At 57.6% G+C, this 22,746-nt stretch overlaps 1 protein-coding gene across 6 annotated transcripts; it reads left to right on the top strand.

The window, feature by feature from the left end:
- Window positions 1-1,009: 1,009 nt before the first annotated feature.
- ADAMTS10 (ADAM metallopeptidase with thrombospondin type 1 motif 10) lies at window positions 1,010-22,746 on the top strand. 6 transcript variants are annotated; one of them, XM_055545959.1, is made up of 26 exons: window positions 1,010-1,207; window positions 3,408-3,488; window positions 4,901-5,087; window positions 5,300-5,646; window positions 6,256-6,412; window positions 7,707-7,924; window positions 9,333-9,416; window positions 9,528-9,673; window positions 10,081-10,124; window positions 10,276-10,381; window positions 10,472-10,618; window positions 10,788-10,929; window positions 15,479-15,586; window positions 15,945-16,090; window positions 16,180-16,243; window positions 16,902-17,004; window positions 17,222-17,355; window positions 17,452-17,575; window positions 18,495-18,575; window positions 18,661-18,824; window positions 18,940-19,066; window positions 19,164-19,293; window positions 19,606-19,810; window positions 20,065-20,241; window positions 20,336-20,495; window positions 22,488-22,746. In XM_055545959.1, the coding sequence occupies exons 3-26, from the start codon at window positions 5,000-5,002 to the stop codon at window positions 22,595-22,597; spliced, it is 3,312 nt and encodes a 1,103-aa protein (XP_055401934.1). In that variant the 5' UTR covers window positions 1,010-1,207; window positions 3,408-3,488; window positions 4,901-4,999; the 3' UTR covers window positions 22,598-22,746. The 6 variants fall into 6 exon arrangements, 5 of the variants coding, with proteins under 5 accessions (XP_055401934.1, XP_055401945.1, XP_055401927.1 ...); XM_055545970.1 differs by having other exon boundaries at window positions 5,493-5,646; window positions 9,333-9,673; XM_055545952.1 differs by having other exon boundaries at window positions 9,333-9,673.

Raw genomic sequence — 22,746 nt, 5'->3', positions numbered from 1 at the left:
TGTCATTCTAAGTTCAAGGCAAAAACAAGTTTGCTACAGGGAGAACCCCTCCCCCAGCGGCCCAGTAAAGGCTACTACGGGCCCCCTCAGCCACCCAGGGATGAGGAAGCCGAGGAGGCCAAGCGCAAGGCCAGCCCAGCCTCTGCATAGCTCCCTAGGGGCCAGGCCTGGAAAATACCTGGAATGGTGAGGTCTAGGGGTCACTGCCTCGTCCTGTCCGGGAGCTTCAGCCTCCTGGACAGACGCCCAGAGGCCTGAGGGGGAGCCGGCCACGTAGGGTTTGAATCCCAACCTTGCTCTGACCTTCCAGGTCACCCTTGTTCATGCATTAGCTCATCTATGGCACACTGACCCTGGGGTGTCCAAAACCCACAGGACCCCTCCTCTCAGAGAGCGTTCACTCTCCCCACACTGTCTGGCCTCAGTTTCCTCTTCTGTGAAATGGGCCCAGTCAGGCCACGCCCAGGCTTAGGGCTGGTCAAACTCCCAGAGGGTAGATCTGGGAGGGAGCAGGTTGAGATGGATCCAGCCTCCCTGGGCACTGTGCCTGGCACACGGGAGGCGCCCAATAAATGCTTGCTTGAGCGAGGAGGAGCCTTCAATAAATAACAGCTGTTGTGGACGCTGTGGATGCTAGCGAGGGAGTGGGCCCTCCCCTCCCCCTCCCTGTTCCCCCTTCCCTGCCTCTGATCCCCCTACCCGATTTTGCCGCCTCCCCCTCGCCCCGCCTCTTTCCCTTCCATCTCCCCCTCCCCCAACCAGCCCCCTGCTCCCCTTTCCCCGTTTCCCTTACCCCTGCCCAATTCTCCCTCCCTCCCGATACCCTGACCCTCCCCTCCCCCACTCCTCCGCCCCCTCCGCTGCCCCAGCCCCCGCCCACTGTCCCCGCCCCCACTGTGTCACCCCCCCCCTTCCCCCACCCCTCCCCCGCCCCCACGGCGGGGCGCCGGTCCGGGCGGGGCCGCCCGAGCTCCCGGGGCCCTGGCTCGGGTCCAGTCCGCGGCCCAGGCCGGGCGGCGGCGGGCGGGGTCCTGGCGGCGCGCGGTTTGGGGGTTTTTTATAACCCTGGCAGGCGGCTCAGGAAGTGCCGTCCCCGCGCCCCCTCCCCCGGCCACGCCGCCGCGCTCGCTCCCTCCCTTCCTGCGCGCGGGCCGGCGAGACCGCGGCGGGACAGCAGGCGGAGGCCCGGGCGGGCGGCCGGCCGCGGGTAACGGAGCGGGCGGGGCGCGGCGGGCCGGGGGGCTGCGGGCGACCCTGTGCGTCCGCGTCGCAGCCCGGGGGTGTCCTTGGGCCGCGGGACGGGGGACGTCGGGCCGCGGGGGCCGCAGCGGTGTGTGATGTCCCTGAGCGTGTGCGACACGCAGCGCGCCCCTGAGGTCCTGGGAGCTCCTGGCTGGGTTTGTTTGCTCCGTGTGTGTGTGTGTGTGAGTGTGTGTGTGTGTGTGGATGTGGATATCCACGTCTGTATAAATGCCGTGTGTCGGCGCCTGTGTGCCTACGTGAAAATCTGAATGTCTGGCTGTGTTTGAACTTGTGTGTGATGTGTGATGTGGGTGTTGTGTGTCTGCGGAAGTGTGAGTGTAAGCCCGTGTGTGCACGGAGTTCAATGTCTCCTGGGTAAATGTCCGGATGAGTGTGTATTTGCATACATCTGCCGGCGTGTCTCCCTGTATGTGTCAGGCTGTTAGGAGTGTGTAAACGCCTGTGGGTACATACATCTGGTGGGTCTCGAGGTTTGCAGGACTGTGTGAGTGTGCTCCTGGTCTGTTCTGAGTGTGTACGTGTCTGTGCACGTAGGCCCGGGTGTGTGTGTGTGTCTGTGGGGGATGTGTGTGAATGAGTGTGTATGCACATAGATCTGGGGAGTCTGTGGTTGTGTCTCTGGTGTTGGGATGTGTGAGTGTGTACTGAGTAGGGGGGGTGCCTTGTGGGTCTGGGGTGTCTGATTGTTGGTCCCCCTGCTGCACAGGTATGGTCACCCTCAAGTCTCTGTATATGTGTGTGTGTGTGTGTGTGTGTGTGTGTCATTGCCTGTGTGTGTGTGTGTGTGTCTGGGTGTGTGTGTGTCTGGGTGTGGGAGGGCCGCCGCCCACTTCCCCTGAATTGGTGACTGGGGCCTCGGAGGTCTGTCTCCGGTGTCTCCAGCCAGGGGCTCAGGGCCTTTAATTAGCGGCTGGCTGCGTACCCACCGGGTGCCTGGGTGCCGGTCTCCTCCGGGCTGGGCCTTTGTCTGCTCTCCTCTCCAGGCAGGGACTCCTGCCTGGCCTTTGCCCCGGGGCAGCCTCCATCTCGGCCTTGGCCTCCACAGGGAGGCTCTGTGGCCCTGGCCCCCAGCTCAGCCCTGGAGTCTGGATGTAGAGCAGCGGGGGTCCCCCCAGGATCCCCAGGATGGGATGGAGTCTCCGTAGAGGCGGTTTCCGTCCGGCATTTCCTCCCCCAGCCTCCAGCGAGCTGGCACCCTCCCCCACGCCGGCCACCTCCCTCCTGCCTTCCAGAAGGAGGAGCTGGGGGGAAGGCCAGGCCTGGGTACACACACACACACACACACACACACAAACACACTCCTGCAGCCGCGCGCAGGGTCACATGGGCAGACACCACACACAGAGTCACCCAGTCGCAGACGTGTGATCACCCCCAACATGCAGCCTGGGGGGACCCCCTGCTGACATCCTGTTGCCCCCACACCTAGAGGCTCAGGCCCAGGAATCCTCTACCTGTCCCCAGGCCTCCTTCTCTTCCCTGCCCCAGAGCCGCCAATCTGTTCATGGGCCGCCCCACCCCCACCCCCACCCCCTGCACAGGCTGTCCCCCTATTACAGATGCTGGCCTCCCCCTGGTAGACCCTTCGTACCTGTACCCTCCCAGGCTCCTCCCACCCCACACCCCACCCCACCCCACCCATCACCTGTGCTGGGTCCTCCACCCTCTCCACTACACCCCCTTGAGCTAGAGGCACCAGAGGCGGGTGAGGTTGTTGGGGAGAGGGGCCCAGCTTCAGAGGAATGAGGTGAGGACTGTACCAGGCCTGGCAGTGCGAGGAGGAGGAGGAGGAGAGACAGGACTGGGGGGAGGCCAAGGGGCTCCAGCCTCATTTGCAGTGAGAATGCTGCCACCTGGACATGGGGAGGTGGTTAAGGCAGGAAGGGGCTCAAGGGACCCCCACAACAGGGAGGGCTTGAATCCCAGAGCTAGTCAGGGATGGAATAGGAGAGGAGATGGGGGTGGGGTGGGAGAGGGGGACAGAAGTGGGGGAGGAGGGAACTTTGTGGGAATGGGGGCTAGGAACCAAGGGAGGATGAAAGCCAAAGGGAGGTTGACCAGGGCTGGGGAGAAGGTGTCCTCAGTGACCCCTGAACTGCAGCCCCAGCTCCTCTCTCCTCACTGCCCCTTCCCACCCTGTCCAGGCTCCCAGAAGAGGCGCTGAGGCCCAGAGGGACCCGCACACAAGGGTTCGACACCGCGCCACCAACTGAAGCCCCCGTAAGGTAAACAAGAGGGGGACAAAGAAACCCCTGGGGTAAACATCAGCCTGTCTGAAAAGAGCAACACAAAGAGAGAGTGAGCTCCCTATCACTGGGCTGGGCCGGGGGGCTCCAATCAGAAGAGGGGAGAGGTCAGCTTCTAAGTCAGCATCTATCTGGCTTCATCCCTCAGGAGCTGAACTGCCCTGTTTGGGGATCAACTCTCAGACTTGGCCAGGCTGCAAAGAAAACAAGACAGTGTGTGATTAAGGGGGAAATTGCACAGAGGAGGAGGAGGAGGGCGGAGACAGGAGGGGGTGGAGGGCTTGGCACAGGGCGGTGGCCCGGAGCGGTGTCTGTGGCAGGCTGGCCCAGGGTAGATGCTGGAGAAACAGACCTGCCCCGCAGGCCTGAAGCTTCGAGGAAGAATCGGAAATGAGAGGAAGCGGGACTAAGGGCCAGGCTGAAAGGGCAGGGTGGAGGAGAGATCACAGAAACAGAGATCAGGATGCAGGGTGGGGTGAGTGGTGCTACCCATGGCAGAGACTCCCAAGGCAGGACCCCTCATCCAAGGTGAGAGGGGCACCAAGCACTGGCCTTGGGTCTCCTCTGGGTTGAAAATGCACGCTGACCAACCTTCATGTGTCCCAGGCCAATCTCCCTCTCCCCTTGTGGTCCTCCTGCGCTGGCCCTTGGGGTCGTGGGTCTGCACCAAGCTCCTCCCTGCCCCCGGGACCTTGCCCCCTGCTGCTCCTCCACCTGGCACACCCTCTCCTGTCTCTTCATCCTCCCACCTCCACTTCCAAGCCTCTCAGTTATTTCTCATAAAGAGCATGCCCTGATCTGAATCATGTGTCTCTTCATTTACTGGTCTGTCATCTTGCTCCTGGGAGATTGAGTCCCATGGGTTGAGGGGGGCAGTGGGGCAGAGACTGTATTCATATTATCCATGGACTGTACCCTGCCAGGCTCCTCTGTCCATGAGATTCCCCAGGCAAGAATACTGGAGTGGGTTGCCATGCCCTTCTCCAGGGGATCTTCCCGACCCAGGATTGAACCTGTGTCTCTTGCATTGCAGGCAGATTCTTTACCGCCTGAGCCACCAGGGAAGCCTATATTATGTAGTCACCACCTGATGAATGAATCCTAAGGGTTATTGTGGAGATGAATGTGCTTGGCCAGTAGCCAGCACATAGTAGGTGCTCATGGAGTCCAGATCCTCAGCTGTCCTAAGAGGATAAGGGGGATGCTGGGGGTGTGGGGGGAAGGGGAGGGAGTTTACTGAGCTAGAGATGCGTTCAGAGTCTTCAAACCTGGAGTGGGAAGAGGGTTGGCTGCAGGTGCCCTTGTCCACCTGGCAAGGGACCTTGGCACTGCTCCAGCCGGCAGTAGGGCCAGGCCCCCCCGACCCAGCTCCCCACCCTTTCGCCTCCCAGGAGCCCAGTGATGCTGCCCAGGCTGTGAACAGGGAAGGCAGCGCTGCATGGGCTGCCAGCAGCCGGGGCTGGGGAGAGACATGTGGACACGTGGCCTCTATGGCTCCCGCCTGCCAGATCCTCCACTGGGCCCTCGCCCTGGGGCTGGGCCTCGCATTCGAGGTCACACACGCCTTCCGGTCTCAAGGTAGGCCCAACCCAGGGTGGGGGGTGGCAGTGGGAACTGAACGGGGATCGTGGGGGCTGGGGAGGCCCTGGGATCGGTGAGGCCAGAGTCTTGTGGCCAGTGACCCAGATTCAGGGGCCACTGAAGCCAGCCTCACTCACCCTGCAGCCAAGCAGGCAGGACACAGGGCTCCTTCCCGGGGCCCACCCCAGGCCTCTGACCCTCACCCATAGATGAGTTCCTGTCCAGTCTAGACAGCTATGAGATCGCCTTCCCCACCCGAGTGGACCACAACGGGGCGCTGCTGGCCTTCTCGCCCCCGGCCCCCCGGAGGCAGCGTCGGGGCACGGGACCTCAAGCAGAGTCCCGTCTCTTCTACAAGGTGGCCGCACCCAGCACCCACTTCCTGCTAAACCTGACCCACAGCCCTCGCCTCCTGGCGGGGCACGTATCCGTGGAGTACTGGACTCGAGAAGGCCTGGCCTGGCAGAGGGCCGCCCGGCCCCACTGCCTCTACGCGGGCCACCTGCAGGGCCAGGCCAGCAGCTCCCACGTGGCCATCAGCACCTGCGGGGGCCTGGTGAGTGGAGGGTTCTGGGAGATAGGGAGGAACACCTACAAGCTTGGGAGTTAAGAAAAACACTTATATAGGTCACAGAAGGAATCACAGTGGCAGGGGTTTTTATTAATTCCAACTTTTTTTTTCCCCTCTCTTTCTTCCTTTCTGTCTTTATTCAGCTGCGCCAGGTCTTATTGCAGCACACGGGATCTTTAGTCTTCATCGTGCATGCCGGATCTCTAGTGGCACCATGCAAACTCTTAGTTGTTCCATGTGGGATCTAGTTTCCTGACCAGGGATTGACCCCGGGTCCCCTGCCTTGGAAGTGCAGAGTCTTAGCTACTGGACCACCAGGGAAGTCCCCTTCCGTGGGAGTTGTTGAAACATTTTGAGCTAACCAAGAGGATTAGCTATTTTAAGATGCAGCTAAAGCAGTACTTAGAAGAAAATGTGTAGCCTTAGGTCAGGCTGAAAATTAATGAGCTGAACACCCATCTGAAGAAACTGAAAAGGCAGTAGGAACGTAAACCAAGTAAAATGGAATGAAATCATAACGACAGAGATAGGATCCCAGGGGTCCTGGGAACCGGAACCTGACCAAACCTTCTGTTCCACTTTCCCAACCCCCAGCACGGCCTGATTGTGGCAGATGAAGAAGAATACTTAATCGAGCCCCTGCAAGGGGGGCCCAAGGGGCACCGGGGACCGGAGGAGAGTGGCCCCCACGTGGTATATAAGCGTTCCTCTCTGCGTCACCCTCACCTGGACACAGCCTGTGGAGTGAGAGGTACAGCTGTCTGTCTGGGGCTGGGCAGAGGCACAATACCTGTGCCTCAAGACAGAGGTGCATGCCGGCGTCCCTCCACCTGGAAGGTCAGCTGCGTGCAGGGAGCAGTGCAGACGGTCAGCAGGGCAGTAGGCAGTGGACAAGCCCATCTGTCACTTCCAGAGTCCGATGGCCCAACAGTGAGTGAGAAAGGCAGCCGGATAGCCAGCCAGGTGCAGTAAAACCATCCATCTGCGGGATTATCGTCTGATCAGACAGTTAAGCAGCGGGATAGTGGTAGCAGATACTGGAGCAGTTGCACAATGGAAAATGTCAGGAGAACTTAACCACCATTTGGAAGATCAGATTTACAACCAGATGTGCAGGGGGACAGTTATAACATCAGATATTTAGGGGATGGGAAATGAAGTAAAGTGTTAGTTGCTCAGTCGTGTCCAGCTCATTGCAACCCCATGGACTATAGCCTGCCAAGCTGCTCAGTCCGTGGAATTCTCCAGGCAAGAATACTGGAGTGGGTAGCCTTTCCCATCTCCAGGGGAATCTTCCCGACCCAGGGATCAAACCCAGGTCTTCCACATTGCGGGCAGATTCTTTACCATCTGTGTTACCAGGGAAGCCCAAAAAATTCTGGAGTATGTAGCCATTCCCTTCTCCAGGGAATCTTCCCAAACCAGAGATTGAACCCAAGTCTCCCACATTGCGGGCAGATTCTTTACTGTCTTGAGCCATTGGGGGAGCCAGATGGACAACAATGATTCACCAGGATAGTCATAGAGCTAAAAACAATAATCTCTGTCTGTGAAAATACAGACCACTGGAATGTTGTTAGTTGCATAGCTGACAGTCTCAAAGTAGCATATCGTGGCAGACACACAACCACAGTGGGTTGTACTAACAGAAAAGTGGTGTCATAGTTGGAAGACCAGTGAGACAGCTGGTCAGAAAAGACTGTCAGGCAGGGGGATTATTCTACAGCCAGACAGTTGGGCTGCAGGCTGAGTAAAAAGTTGCCCAGTCAGAAGGCCAGAGAACCATACCAGCACACAGTTCTGGCAGTAGAGCAGGCTGCTACACACCTCTGTTTGGGCAGTAGAATTGTCGGGAAGCTGCATGGTCATGTTGATTGTCATGGGATGCTGGGTGGCTGTTCAACCAATGAGTTTGGCAGTGGGGCAGCCCCACCACTGTAGAACCAAGAGCAAAAGAATGAGGTGTTGGACAGCCAGATGAACCATCAGACAGGGACTCAGACAGCTAGAGAAAACAGCAGAATGACCACAAATTGCCCATCCAGATGAGAAACCGTGGAAGGGGCGGCCGTGGTGGCTGCGCACCCTGAAACCGCCACCTGCCCGGCCCCTCGGGAACGAAACAGAGCGTGGCCAACCAGGCCTGAAGCGCTCCGTCAGCCGAGAGCGCTACGTGGAGACCTTGGTGGTGGCTGACAAGATGATGGTGGCCTACCACGGGCGCCGGGATGTGGAACAGTACGTGCTAGCCATCATGAACATTGTAAGTGCCTCCCCCTCCCTGGACATGGACCCCCAAAAATGTGGAGCCCACCTCCAGAGTCCGGAAAAGGGCTGTCACCATCCCCCCCATCACTGATCAAATGCCAGTGAAACAGAATGGGAAGGGGACAGGGTGAGTCAGAAAGAAAGCCTGTTAGTGACAAGTAGCCTAGCACAGTGGTTAGGAGCATGAACTCAGGAGCTAGCCAACCTGGCCTTAAATCTCAGCTTTGCCAATCTTTGACTGTGTGCCCTTGGGCAAGCTACTTTGCCTCTCTGCCTTGGATTACCCACCTGTAAAATGGGTTTAATCATAGTACCAACTTCATAAGGCTACGTGGATGCAGTGAATTGCTAAAGTGCTCACAGATGCACCTAACTCATAGTACTTACCCTATAATTGTTTACTGTATAAAATTAAACAGGCAGCTTGCAGGTACTTGTTGAGGTTAGCAGTACACTTATGGGCGTGCGTCTCTCTGCATGCAGGGCTCACCCGAGCGCCTTCCTGTAAATTCATACAAGGTGAGCTAGCTGACTCACACTCAGAGTTGGTGCCCATCTTGGATCTTGATCAAGACTCTGGACCTTTCTGAGCCTCAGTTCCCGCCTCTGTAAAATGGGATTCTAATAGTACCTGTCACAAAGCTGTGGTGGGAGGGAAGACAGCTAGACAACTTGGCATGTAGTCAGGGTTTGATGAGTGATGCTGTTGTTCCACTGAAGCAAAAAGGGAAGAGAGAAAGTTTAGCACAGACAGATGACCTATTATGTAGACATAATATCATGCCTAACCCCACTGGTTTCTGCCCAGGCTCTGCCTCCCTTCCTTGAGCTTCCAAGTTTCCTCAAACCTGCCAGGGTTTCTGGGGAGTTTCCACATGGGATGGTGATGGCTCAGGGCTTCAAGGTCATTGCACAGAGTGGCCTCCATCATCCACCTCCCCTCTGACCACTGGCTCCAGAGCTTCCAGCCTCCACACATCCACTTTTCAGTGGTGATGCTCAAATCGGTGCCTTCAGACAGTATGGAATGAGGCCAGATGTGCACATCTTTCAGGCCGCCTCTGGGCAGAGGCAGCTGTTGGGTGGGCCTCGAGGACGGAGGACAAGTAGACAGGCTGAGCTGGGGGCTTGAGTCAGAAAGACAAACGCTAGCAGGAAGGCTTAGCCAGACTGGAGTTCCACTTTTGGCACCTACTAGCTGTGCGTCCTGACCTCTGAACATCGGGTGGCTTATCTGTAAAATGGGAATACTAATATCTACTGTGAAGATCTGGGCACAGGCATAGCCTGAGCCCCAGCACTCAGTAGGCTCTTGATTGATACAAGCTGTTGTCCTCATTTCTTTTTGTTTCCCATTCTGGGCCCCTCTTAAGACTCGGTCTCTCTTGTTTCTTGGAGGTCAGGTTGCCAAACTTTTCCAGGACTCGAGTCTGGGAAACATCGTTAATATCCTGGTAACACGCCTCATCCTGCTCACGGAGGACCAGGTGCGGGGGAGGGGGGAGATTCCCCCACCTTCCACCACCACAGAATTCAGCACTGCCTGCGTTGCCCCCTGGGTGGCTGGTACCCGCGTACCTCACTCTGTCCATCCTCAGCCCACCCTGGAGATTACCCACCACGCCGGGAAGTCCCTGGACAGCTTTTGTAAGTGGCAGAAGTCCATCGTGAACCGCAGCGGCCATGGCAATGCCATTCCGGAGAACGGCGTGGCCAACCATGACACGGCAGTGCTCATCACGCGGTGAGGGGCACGGAAGGCTCCAGGGGGTGCTTTCTGTTGGGGAGGGGGCTAGGGGGAGGAGCGAATGGTCCAGGGGATTGCCCAGGTCCAAGCAGAGGTCACTTCTGCTGGGAGATGGGAGAGACCAGGACTGTCCAGTCGCCCTGTCGGGGAGCCAGGGAAGGGGAGGGGCTGCTGCGAACCTGAGAATGTGGGGAGGCAGGTGGGCATCTATTTGGGCACTTGACGCATCCCTCACTCTGTCCTTTGTTCAGTCGGCCACTCGTGCACCCCAGCATCTCCAAGGCTGGCTGGGAGATGAGCATGAGGTTTCGGTTCAGGGGCAGGACTCAACCGTGAGAGGGTTGAGGGAGGGCGGCCCTTAGGGAAGCAGCCCAGCCTCCTGACTCCCCTGTCTCCTCCCACAGCTATGACATCTGCATCTACAAGAACAAACCCTGCGGCACACTAGGTACCCGGGTCCCCTGGGTTTCAGGCACCTCTGAAGGCAGTGGGCTGGGTGACACTGGCCCTGGTGGGGGTGGGGACCTGGCAGAGTGGACAGAGCCGACAGACACAGCCCTGAGCCCCCAGCCCCGCCCCACCCCACGCCCATTCCCCAGGCCTGGCCCCTGTGGGCGGCATGTGCGAGCGAGAGAGAAGCTGTAGCATTAACGAAGATATCGGCCTGGCCACGGCGTTCACCATCGCCCACGAGATCGGACACACGTGAGGCCGGGGACACGGGAGCCGGCGGGCGGGAGGAGCAGGGAGTGTCGCCCGACACCTGGTGGAGCTGCTCGCTGGCCCTGTCCCCAGGTTTGGCATGAACCACGACGGCGTGGGCAACAGCTGCGGGGCCCGTGGCCAGGACCCAGCAAAGCTCATGGCGGCTCACATCACCATGAAGACCAACCCGTTCGTGTGGTCCTCCTGTAGCCGCGACTACATCACCAGCTTTCTGGAGTGAGGATCTGCCCGCCCGCCTGCCCGTCCCGCCCAGGGTCTCACACTCATGTTGCGGGGAGAGGGGCTGCCTCCGAGGAGGGTGATACGCTCAGGGCTGCTCTCCAGGGGCCCCTGTGCGCTTGGCCTGCAGCCCTCCAGTGTGACAGCCGCACTCTTCTCTCCACAGCTCAGGCCTGGGGCTGTGCCTGAACAACCGGCCCCCCAGACAGGACTTCGTGTACCCAACCGTGGCCCCTGGCCAGGCCTACGACGCGGATGAGCAGTGCCGCTTCCAGCATGGAGTCAAATCGCGTCAGTGTAAATACGGGGTAGAGAGAGCCTTCCTGCTTTCCTTCCTGGGAGGGGAGGGGGCCCACCACAACCAGGGTCAGGGGTGGGGTGGGGACAGGGGGTGGGGATGGGAGAGCTGGGAAGGGATGTGAGCCTCAGTGGCGGGTTCGGGGACAGAGATGGATGGGAGGGTTATACAAACGTCACACGCAATCTCAGTGCTCAAGGACAAGAATGGGATCCCCTTGCTTCTCCAGACCCCTGTTTTGGGGGCTGAGCTGGGGAGAACCTGGGGGGTACCCCTTCTGTTGCAGCAGGACCAAAGTCCCAAGATCCCTAACGGGGCCATTTTTAACCAAATATCCAGACTTGGTGGAAATAGTTTCCCAGGGGATGAACCATCTTCCCCACTTGGCAAAAAAATGGGACAAAGGCTTCCAGGGACGCCCTGTCTTCATTCCCTGCATCCCCCGCTGACTGGTTCACAAGATCTCTTGGCCCCAATCCTTAGCTGGACAAGCTCTGAGCCTCCTGATCACGCCCCACTCTTTCTTGAGGCTTAGGCTCAGCTCCCGAAGCCCCATCCACCCAAAGAGAAGCAAGCTGGGGGTGCCCTCCCAGCTCCTCCCAGGAAACTGGTGCCCCACTGGCTTCCCTCTTCAGCCACCAGGGACCCCCAGCTCATCTAGGGCCTGTCCCTCCCCTGCCCATCTTCCCCAATTTCCTGAACATGCTCCCCAACTCGTTACAGCCTCACCCCAGATAGCCCAGCCGCAGCCCTTCACATCTTCAAGACTCAAAAAGATCAGTTTGAATGTCCAAGCTGAGGCCGTGTCAACTCAAAACAGGGAGCAGGGAGGTGTTAAAAGCCCTCACTTTATTCCAGTGCAAGACAGGGAAAGAAACCCTCAATCCATTAAATCTTTTAAAAGATTTATTTTATTTACTTATTTAGCTATTTTTGGCTGTGCCAGATCTTTGTTGCTATGTGCAAGCTTCCTCTAGTTGCAGAAAGCGGGGGCTACTCTTCGTTGCAGTGTGTGAGCTTTTCGTTCCAGTGGCTTCTCTTGTTGCAGAGCACAGGCTCTAGGCACATGGGCTTCAGTAGCTGTGGTTCCCAGGCTCTAGAATGGTGGCTCAGTAGTTGTTGCGCACAGGCTTAGCTGCCACATGGGATCTTCCCAGGCCAGAGATCAAACCCATGTCTCCTGCATTGGCAGGCAGATTCTCAACCACTGTACCACCAGGGAAGCCCCTTGATCCATTTATATTTAACCCAGTCTTGCCACCCCACTCCACCCAACTTGGCTCCCTCTAGTGAATTCCTAAAGAATTCAGAAGCCACTTGAGCCTCTGCTGTGTCCCAGGTGTCCTAACTGTGACGGTGATAGCAGACACTTACTGAATGCCCACTACACGTCCAGCATGCCATACCTATCATCTCAGTTAAACTCCTGACAATCCTAACAGCCACACATTGCAGGGGGAGGGACTGAGGAATAGGAAGAATTCCTAAGTCACAGTTAGAGAACATGGTGGAGCCGGGATTTGAGTCGAGGTTTTTTTCTGAATCCAAATTTTATAATGAGATAGGGAGGTGGACGGAGAAGGCAATGGCACCCCAATCTAGTACTCTTGCCTGGAAAATCCCATGGACGGAGGAGCCTGGTGGGCTGCAGTCCGTGGGGTCGCTAGGAGTCAGACACGACCGAGCGACTTCACTTTCACTTTTCACTTTCATGCGTTGGAGAAGGAAATGGCAACCCACTCCAGTGTTCTTGCCTGGAGAATCCCAGGGATGGGGGAGCCTGGTGGGCTGCAGTCTGTGGGGTCGTACAGAGTCGGATACGACTGAAGCGACTTAGCAGCAGCAGCAGCAGCAGCAGCAGGGAGGTGGAGGAAATGCCAGATTATCAAGCACGGACCACTGCTGGTTGTATGTTGAATAGACTTTTCCTTTTATTTTTCCAAGGAACATCTTCTGGGCCCTCCTGGCAAAGGGATAAATAATTGACTATATGTAACTCAGTTAATACGTGTAAAGAGCTGGGCCTAAGGCATGGTCCGGAGGTAGTCGTGGCCTTTATCACTCTGTAACAAGGTGTTTGTGCAAGCCCTTTCATACTGACTCTGTCGTCACATGCCTCTCAGCCATATGTAGGCAAGGCCCATCTTACAGACAAGGCCCAGAGAGGGGGAATGTGTTGCAAATCAGTGGTGGAGTTAAAGTCTCCCAGAGTTAAATGAGACCCAGGGCTCATTTCTTACAGACCATGGCACGTCCTTGTAGAAAGGAGGATGAGCAGAGCTGGACTAGGCAGTTCTCTTTAAGAGGTGTCAGAAGTGGGATCTGTCATATTTTAACAAATGGCCAGGAGAATATAACCCAAGTGAAGCCAGAAAACCAGGCTGAGGGTTTTTTTTGTTTTTTTTGTTTTTTTTATTTATTTATTTTTGGCTGTGCTGGGTCTTCATTGCTGTGCGGGGTTTTCTGTAGTTGCAGTGAGTGGGAGCTACTCTTTGTTGCAGTGCCCGGGATTCTCATTGAAGGAGCTTCTCTTGTTGTAGAGCACAGGCTCTAGGGTGAATGGGCTTCAGTGATTGCTGCACACGGGCTCAGAAGTTGCGGCTCCCGGGAACAATAGCTGTGCGCACTGGCTTAGTTGTCCCGAGGCATGTTGGATCTTCCCAGACTAGGGATCAAACCCATGACTTCTGCATTGGCAGGCAGATTCTTTACCACTGAGCCACCAGAGAAGCCCCAGGCTGAGTCTTTAAGATGAGAGTATCCTCTGAGGGAGCAAGTTTGAGGACCACCTTGTAAGCTTCTCATATGTGTGCAGTTGTCTCAGAGGCTGACACAGGAAACGTCCCTTCCTACAGCCATTGATGGGTCCAATCCCAAATCGTCAAAGCTTAGGAGGATCAGGTTCCAAGAGAAGATTACATGTGATTGTAAAATGAGGCAAGAAGGATTTCCACATCTCAGAGGCAAGACTCTAGAAAATGAACAGGATGTAGGCTAGAAGGTCAGATTTGGCCACACCTGAACCCAGTAAGGCTTGTCCAGGGATATTAATTAACCTGGACCTAAAGGGTCAGAATGGCTCCCTGGGACTGATCCAGCTTCCTGCCATGGACAGGACCTGCTGCCAGAGTCTTTGTGTTGTGTGTTTAGTCACTCAGTCGTGTCCAACTCTTTGTGACCCTTTGGACTGTAGCCCACCAGGCTCCTCTGTCCATGGGATTTTTCAGGCAAGTATACCAGAGTGGGTTGCCAGGGTCTGGGCCAGCCCAAGTAAGACTCAGGAAGAAGATGGGCTGATTTTTCACTGGGAGAACTAGAGCAGCTTTCCACACAGACCTAGCCTGGCCTTATCCCCTCTCAACCTTCCATAGATTAAAACTTTGAGGAGCTTCCCCAGTTTAGGTTGGGGAAACAATAAGAACCACCTGCTGGGGGAATAAAAAGTTAGAGGTGGGGCCCTTGACCTGAGCCATCATCAAGCCTGGATTTTTCAGAACCACAGCTCTTGAGATGGGCTGCTTTGCCCACTTTAAAAAGAAATCCAGCATCCTTCCTCCTTACTCCTCAGCCGGTCCCAAGTTTCCTTCTAGAAACTTGGGAAGTGCCAGGGGTTGAACTCCCGAAAAGATCCCCTGGGGAAGGAAATGGCAACCCACTCCAGTATTCTTGCCCAGAAATCCCATGGATAGAAGGGCCTGTGTGCTAAGTCACTTCAGTTGTGTCCAACTATTTGTGAACCCGTGGACTGCAGCCTGCCAGGCTCCTCTGCCCATGGGATTCTCCAGGCAAGAATACTGGAGTGGATTGCCATGCCCTCCTCCAGGGGATCTTACCAACCCAGGGATTGAACCTGTGTCTCTCACATCTAACCTGCATTGGCAGGCAGGGTTTTTACCGCTAGTACCATCTGGGAAGCCCAATCCATGGGATTGGGCTACAATCCATGGGGTCGCAAGAGTGGGACAGGACTTAGCTTCTAAAGAAGGGGCTGAACTACAGAGGGATTAGATCGTAGACCCAGCTATTGATTAAAGTTCTGGGATAGAATCCAGATTGCCTCCTTAGTAGCTGTGTGACCTCTAGCAAGTGACCCTACCTCTCTGATCCTTGGTTTTCCCACAGTAAAATGGAGAGTATAGTGCCTAAGGGAGTTTGAGGGTCTCCTAGGTGTTTGATAGGACTTCCCTTGTAGCTCAGCTGGTAAATAATCTGCCTGCAATGATGGAGACCTGGGTTTGATCCCTGGGTTGAGAAGATCCTCTGGAGAAGGGAAAGGCTACCCACTCCAGTATTCTGGCCTGGAGAATTCCATGGACCATACGTATGTATAGTGCATGGGGTCGTGAACAGTCGGACCCGACTGAGCGACTTTCACTTTCACTGGGTGTTTGATAAGTGCTGCTTATAGTCCGAGAAGAGGTCCCTTCCTATACCCTGCCAGTGGTTGCAAAAAGAAACCCAGGAAAGGAAGGCTGGAGCCCCACTGAGCGGGTCGCCTGGGTTCTCCCAAGGAAGGTGGGAGGGAGGGTCCGAGCCTGAGCGGGCACCTTGGCCCGCAGGAGGTCTGCAGCGAGTTGTGGTGTCTGAGCAAGAGCAACCGGTGCATCACCAACAGCATCCCGGCCGCCGAGGGCACGTTGTGCCAAACACACACCATCGACAAGGGGGTGAGCCTCGACCGGCCTGGGCCACCACCTGGGCCCGCCATCGGCTTTGGCCACGCCCACTGCCTGCAGGTCCCGCCCCCTGCCCGAGGCCACACCCCTCCCAGGCTACGCCCTGCATGCTTGGCCCAATACTAGCTCCACCCACTGCTGGGGACTGTGCTTAGGCCACGCCCCCATATTACCCTGTACTATCCCGGTTTATGGACCCCACCTCCATCCTCCCCCTTTCGCCCCCCCCCCACCCCCGCCCCGAGGGCTTAGAGCTCCAGCTGTGGGCCTGGGGAGGGGGTGGGAATGATCGCCAAGGCCTCGAGACTGCAGAGTCTGACTCACACCTGCCTCATCATCCCACCCGCAGTGGTGCTACAAGCGGGTCTGCGTCCCCTTCGGGTCGAGGCCGGAGGGCGTGGACGGCGCCTGGGGCCCGTGGACCCCATGGGGTGACTGCAGCCGGACGTGCGGCGGCGGCGTGTCCTCCTCCAGCCGACACTGCGACAGCCCCAGGTCAGTTCTCAGGCCCTTCTGCAGGAGAGGCGGGCGGCCCCTCCCCCCGTCCCCCCTGCCCCATTTCTCCTGTCCGCCCCTGCTTCCAGGCCGACCATCGGGGGCAAGTACTGCCTGGGAGAGAGACGGAGGCACCGCTCCTGCAACACCGAGGCGAGTTCCCCTAGGACCTCAAGCCGGGTCCCTCTGACACGAGGAAAGAAAGGCATAAGTCAGTTTCCAATGAGCTCTGACCGGGTGGCCACCATCTCTTTGGAACCTGCAGCGGCCACCCGCTCCTTTCCGGGCCCTCCGCACACCTGTCCTGGGTCCCAGCTCCTTCCAGCTCACACATTTGCAGTAGATGCATCTCGCACCAGTCACAACTGGCCCCTTCCTTTACTGCCCAATTCTACTCCCCACCAAAGCCCCACCCCTGCCCCAAAGCTGACCCTGTGCTCCTTGCCAATCCAGTGGCCAGGTTTTCATTGCATTCCTTTCTGACCAGGGACCACCGTCTCCTGTCCAAAACTCCCAGCCACAAGTCCCACACACTCATGAAGAGTGTGCTTGACTCCTTTCTAGGCCCGCTCTCTCAAGAAAGGCCCCATGGTCTGAAACCAGAAACCCAGGTGTCATTCTTAGCTTGCCCACAAACTCAAGTGAGTCACCTACTCCCATTGCAGAGGCACCTGTCCCTCGGGCCTCCTTCCTGGCTTCCCTGCCTCCAGTCTCAGAGCATGAGTTCTCCAGCCCCTGGGCCTCTGCCCTAACTACATCCCCCCATACTCCGTACCTGGCCTCCTGACTTCTCCCTCCTGGTGCCCCCCAGGACTGTCCCCCAGGCTCCCAGGACTTCAGGGAAATGCAGTGCTCTGAATTTGACAGCGTCCCCTTTCGTGGAAAATTCTACACATGGAAGACATACCGGGGAGGTGAGCAGGGAACTGAGAAGGTCGTGGGGTGGAGGGGGACAGCTGCAGGTGGAGGCAGGATCATGGGTTTTGTCTTGAGCAGCCCCTCTCCCAAGGAACCAGAGTGCCCATGAGTGCCTGGACTATACGGCGGGGACCCCCACTTCCTCTGCTCAACCTGCCCATCCTCGTTGGGTCTGGGGTCTGGCCTTTGGTCTAATGGGGCTGTGCCCCCCAGGGGGCGTGAAGGCCTGCTCTCTCACATGCCTAGCAGAAGGCTTCAACTTCTACACGGAGAGGGCAGCAGCTGTGGTGGACGGGACTCCCTGCCGCCCGGACACAGTGGACATTTGTGTCAGCGGCGAGTGCAAGGTGGAGGGGACTCCCAGAGAGAGGGCAGGGGAGGCGGGTGGCTGGAGGTGGGAGGCGGCTCCCTGACACCCCCTCCCCCACCACTGCCCTCCCCAGCACGTAGGTTGCGACCGTGTCCTGGGCTCCGACCTACGAGAGGACAAGTGCCGAGTGTGCGGGGGTGACGGGAGTGCCTGCGAGACCATCGAGGGGGTCTTCAGCCCAGCCTTGCTTGGGACTGGTGAGAGGCCCCAGCTTCCCTCCTACACTCCCCTATTTGGCAGCTGGGGGCACAGCTCACCCCAAAAGATTCAGGAGTAGTGCCCCAGGTCACAGTCAGGAACTGGCTTGGGCTCTGGTGCCTAAACCTTCACATTGAAAGCATCCCAGGGGGTGGGTACCTAAATCTCTCCCATGCCCCATCCTGAGGGTCTCATGCCATCTTGAAGAGCCAGGAGTATGACTCTCCAAGGGGACTGAGGGGCTGTCTGTGCCAGACCACAAAGCTTACTAGGGGCAAGGGTAGCTGCAGGGTGTGGTGAAATCGAGGGCTTCCCAGCCTTGGGCTGAAGGAAAGAGACCCCAGGGAGTGTTTGGGGGGCGGTGAGAGTGGGAAAGTGTTAAGGGCCCAAACAGCCACTGAAGCCCAAGTGTGGCTTCCAGGGGACAGGCAGGTAAACCAGTATGCATGGGGGATGCAGATGGGCAAGGATCATCCAGGTCGTAAGTGACGGAGCCCACTGCAACCTGACTCTGACTGCTAAAACCATCAAGTCACCATATGTGGCTCAGGAACCCCATGGTACCCACTTCCCTCTGCCCAAAGCTCAGTCCTGCTGCTTGTCTTAGGGTGGGGGTGGGTTGGACCATTTTAGTGGTTTGAGAGGTAAGAAAGTTGGAGTTCAAATCCCAGCTGAACCACTTCCTAGCTATAAAACCTAGGCAAGCTGTTTCATTTCTTTGAGCCTCAGTTTTGTCATCTGTAAAGTGGGTATGATGACGTGTCTACTTCACAGAGCCAGAGACACAGTGGGCCTCTCTTTAAGTGCTTAGCAGAGTAATGGTTACCTGCTGTCATCAGGGACCAGGAGTGGGGGCTGGGGTGGGCAGGCAGGTACAGGGACAGACCAAGCCTGTGACACCTGAACTCCCCTCTCCAGGGTATGAGGAAGTCGTCTGGATCCCCAAAGGCTCCGTCCATATTTTCATCCAGGACTTGAACCTCTCCCTCAGTCACCTGGGTGAGCCACAGGTGGGGGAATGAGGACTGGGGGTTAGCGGGGGTATCAGTGTGGTTGGAATTCTGACCTCTTTGCTGTCCCCCAGCCCTGAAGGGAGACCAGGAGTCTCTGCTGCTGGAGGGGCTGCCTGGGACCCCCCAGCCCCACCGCCTGCCCCTGGCCGGAACCACCTTTCAGCTCCGACAAGGGCCGGATCAGACCCAGAGCCTAGAAGCCCTGGGACCCATTAATGCATCTCTCATCGTCATGGTAACGGCAGGGCTGGGAGCACGGTGCAGGAGGACGTAAGCATCCTTTTGGGACCTCAAACTTGGCTTCTATTTGATTCTCCCCCGCCCCCCATCCCCCACCGCTGCGACCCCAGGTACTGACCCAAACTGAACTGCCTGCCCTCCGCTACCGCTTCAATGCACCCATTGCCCGTGATGCACTGCCTCCCTATTCCTGGCACTACGCACCCTGGACCAAGTGCTCAGCCCAGTGTGCAGGCGGTGAGACCCAGGAGTGGGACGGGATGGGGCAGGTTCTGGTCACCAGGCTGACCTTCTGCGTCAGGCAGGGCTGAGCGGGCCTGTCACCCGCCCCCAGGCAGCCAGGTGCAGGCTGTAGAGTGCCGGAATCAGCTGGACAGCTCCGCCGTGGCCCCCCACCACTGCAGCGCCCACAGCAAGCTGCCCAAGAGGCAGCGTGCCTGCAACACGGAGCCCTGCCCACCTGAGTGAGTGCCGGTGGGGTTGCAGGGCCGGGGCGACAGGCTCCTGGGATCAGAGGAGTCAAGGCTCCCTAAGGTGCAGACAGGGGTGTCCCAGAGTCAGACTCAGAGCAGTGGTGCTCCCTGATGTGCCTCCCTGCCCCCAGTGAGGGTCCAGAGTAAAGATGTTTTGAGTTTGGGGTGTGGGGTGGCGGGAACAGCAGGCATTCGGGTGCCAGTTTCCATAAGGATGCTGGTTGTTAGGCAGGAGGACCTGCCAGTGCCCCGAGGTCAGGGTGCTGCCCTGCCTACTGTCTCAGACCGCCCCTCCCCCCACAGCTGGGTGGTAGGGAACTGGTCGCGCTGCAGCCGCAGTTGTGATGCAGGCGTGCGCAGCCGCTCCGTCGTGTGCCAGCGCCGTGTCTCGGCGGCCGAGGAGAAGGCGCTGGACGACAGCGCTTGCCCGCAGCCGCGCCCCCCAGTACTGGAAGCCTGCCACGGCCCTGCCTGCCCTCCGGAGTGGGCCGCCCTCGACTGGTCGGAGGTCAGCCGCCCCTTCCTGCCCGCAGCCCAGCCACTACTCCCTAGGCAGAACAGGGAGGGGCCGTGGTGGCCCCACGTCGGGTGCCGCCCCCCCAGGCGCCTCCCCACTCCCGCTGGCCCTAGTGGGGCCCCCGTGATTGGTCCAAAGTTAGCTATACCGTCCTCCATTCCCACTGAATCAGCATCCTCCCCACTGCTTGTTCAAGCGGGGAGCAGGGTGCCCACTGAGCATGAAACGCCCCCTCCCAACTGCAGTGCACCCCCAGCTGCGGGCCGGGCCTCCGCCACCGCGTGGTCCTCTGTAAGAGCGCAGATCACCGCGCCACACTGCCCCCCGCGCATTGCCAGCCCGCGGCCAAGCCACCAGCCACCATGCGCTGCAACCTGCGCCGCTGCCCTCCGGCCCGCTGGGTGGCGGGGGAGTGGGGCGAGGTAGGCGCGTGCACCCTGCCGAGCGGGGACCCAGGGCAGGGGTGGCAGGGTGGGCGGCGGTGCCGGGCTTCCGCTCATCGGCGACTCCCCACAGTGCTCCGCGCAGTGCGGCTTCGGGCAGCAGCAGCGCCCCGTGCGCTGTTCCAGCCATACTGGGCAGCCCTCGCGCGAGTGCGCCGAGGCCCTGCGGCCCCCCGCCACACAGCAGTGCGAGGCCAAGTGTGACAGTGCGCCCCCGGGGGACGGCTTGGAAGGTTTGTGGGGCCGGGGGGCCGAGGGGCACTGGGAGGGCCCTGTCCAGAGGATGCCATAGCTAGGAGAGCTGAGGGTCCTGACCCTTGTCCCTAGGGTGCCTCCAAACACTGACATCCCTTGTTCTGTCACCTCCAGACCATCTTTCATCATCTCCTGCCTGCCAACATGTATTGGGTACCACTGTGTACCAGGCGTTGTAGGAACCTGATTTTTCTGGGGGCCCAAACTCAGGTCATTCCTTCAACCACCTCCTTGACTCTAACCCTCCCCGTTCATTTCCATCTATGACATTTGCTGTTGTTCACTCGCTAAGTTGTGTCTGACTCTTTGCGACCCCATGGAAAAATTGCCCTCCACTCTTCCCCAGTGTGAGCTTCTCTTGTGGTTCAGACTAGCAGAGAATCTGCCTGCAATGCAGCAGACCCAGGTTCGATCCCTGGGTGGAGAAGATCCCCTGGAGAAGGCAATGGCAACCTACTCCAGTATTCTTGCCTAGAAAACTCCATGGACAGAGGAGCCTGGCAGGCTACAGTCCATAAGAGTTGGACAAGACAGCGACTAACACTTTCACTTCCCCAGTAGCATATTGAATACCTTCTGATCTGGGGGGCTCATTTCCCGTGTCCTCTTTTTGCCTTTTCAAACGTTCATGGGGTTTTCACAGTAAGAATACTGGAGTGGGTTGCCATTTTATCCTCTAATGGACCACATTTTGTCAGAACTCTTCACCATGACCTGTCTGTCTTGGGTGGCTCTGCACAGCATAGCTCATAACTTCATTGTTATGCAAATCCCTTCACCGTGACAAGGCTGTGATCCATGAAAGGGATCTGCTACATTATCTGCCTGATGTTTTTCTTTCAATCAGTTTCTCAGCCTCGGACACTATCAATGTTTGGGGCCAGAAGGTTCCTTGTCTTGGGGGCGGCCCTGTGCGTTGTCAACGGTTCAGCATCCCTGACCCTGCTAGATGCCAATGGTACCCCTCCTCCCAGTGATGAAAACCAAAAAATGCTTCCAAACATCTCCAAATATGCCCTGGGAGGCAAAACCGCCTCCCTTGGAAACCACTGCTCTAAATATACCCATCTCTTTCTACCTAAGTAAATGTATATTTCATAGAGAGCTATAGGTTACTTACTCCAGGCACTGGGCCCAAACTGCCTGGATTCATCTTCCATCTCTGTGTCTTGGTTTTCTTATCTGTCAAGAGGCGGAGGAGTGGTGGTATGTGTTAATATATTCACTGGAGGTAATACCACCTTAAGCTGCTGCTGCTGCTGCTAAGTCGCCTCAGTTGTGTCCGACTCTGTGCGACCCCATAGATGGCAGCGCATCAGGCTCCTCCATCCCTGGGATTCACCAGGCAAGAACACTGGAGTGGGTTGCCATTTCCTTCCCCAATGCAGAAAAGTGAAAGTGAAGTCGCTCAGTCGTGTCCGACTCTTAGCGACCCCATGGACTGCAGCCTACAAGGCTCCTCGGTCCATGGGATTTTCCAGGCAAGAGTACCAGAGTGGGTCGCTAGTGCCTTCTCCATACCACCTTAAGGAGAGAGACTAAATCCACATGAAGCCCTTTATTAGCCCAGGCTCTGTCATACGTCAGTGACTGCTAAGTGGGAACCCTGGTCCATTGTCAGGAACAGACTGTCAGTTACCCTTGAACACAGAATACACATATACCCTAAGAGGAAGGACCACACTGGAGTTCAAGGTCCCCAGTGTGACAAAAGGAAACGAGCAAGGGTTATATATGCCAAACGGGTAATTGGAAAAGGAACACTTTTCTCGTGATTTTAACACGGTGTCCAAGCCCCAGACCTGCAGTCTCTTTCAAAATTCCCCAGAGAGCCTAGTGACATGAGGGCTGAGAAGCCAAGGCACAGAGAAGCTAGGAAGCGGTGTGCAGCCATTGGTCGCACTACGGGGGGAGGGGGGAGGGGCTGAGACCAGATTCCCCTCCCCTTCCTCTTCTCCCGCCCCTTTCAGAGTGCAAGGATGTGAACAAGGTCGCCTACTGCCCCCTGGTGCTGAAATTTCAGTTCTGCAGCAGAGCCTACTTCCGCCAGATGTGCTGCAAAACCTGCCAGGGCCGCTAGAGGGCGCTCGGCCTTCGGAGCGAGCCCTGGATGTGCGCGGGCTGGGGGTGGGGGGAACCAGGCCTGCAGCTGACCAGCCTGATGGAGCCCGAGGGGGCAGGAACTGGGAGTGAATGGTGAGATGGAGCTGGAAGTTATTTATTGGGAAC

The sequence above is a fragment of the Bubalus kerabau genome, chromosome 1 (assembly GCF_029407905.1).
Source record: "Bubalus kerabau isolate K-KA32 ecotype Philippines breed swamp buffalo chromosome 1, PCC_UOA_SB_1v2, whole genome shotgun sequence".
In the NCBI taxonomy this organism is placed as follows: Eukaryota; Metazoa; Chordata; class Mammalia; order Artiodactyla; family Bovidae; genus Bubalus; species Bubalus kerabau.
Note: the sequence above shows the minus strand (reverse complement) of the source record. Positions and strands in the feature narration are given on the sequence as shown.

Bases quoted from the DNA above. Each gene is read 5' to 3' on its own strand.
- ADAMTS10 (XM_055545952.1), top strand. From the start codon at position 5,000: ATGGCTCCCGCCTGCCAGATCCTCCACTGGGCCCTCGCCCTGGGGCTG. The intron at 5,088-5,299 runs GTAGGCCCAACC...CCTCACCCATAG, and splicing joins ACACGCCTTCCGGTCTCAAG to ATGAGTTCCTGTCCAGTCTA. The intron at 16,244-16,901 runs GCGAGTTCCCCT...GGTGCCCCCCAG, and splicing joins ACCGCTCCTGCAACACCGAG to GACTGTCCCCCAGGCTCCCA.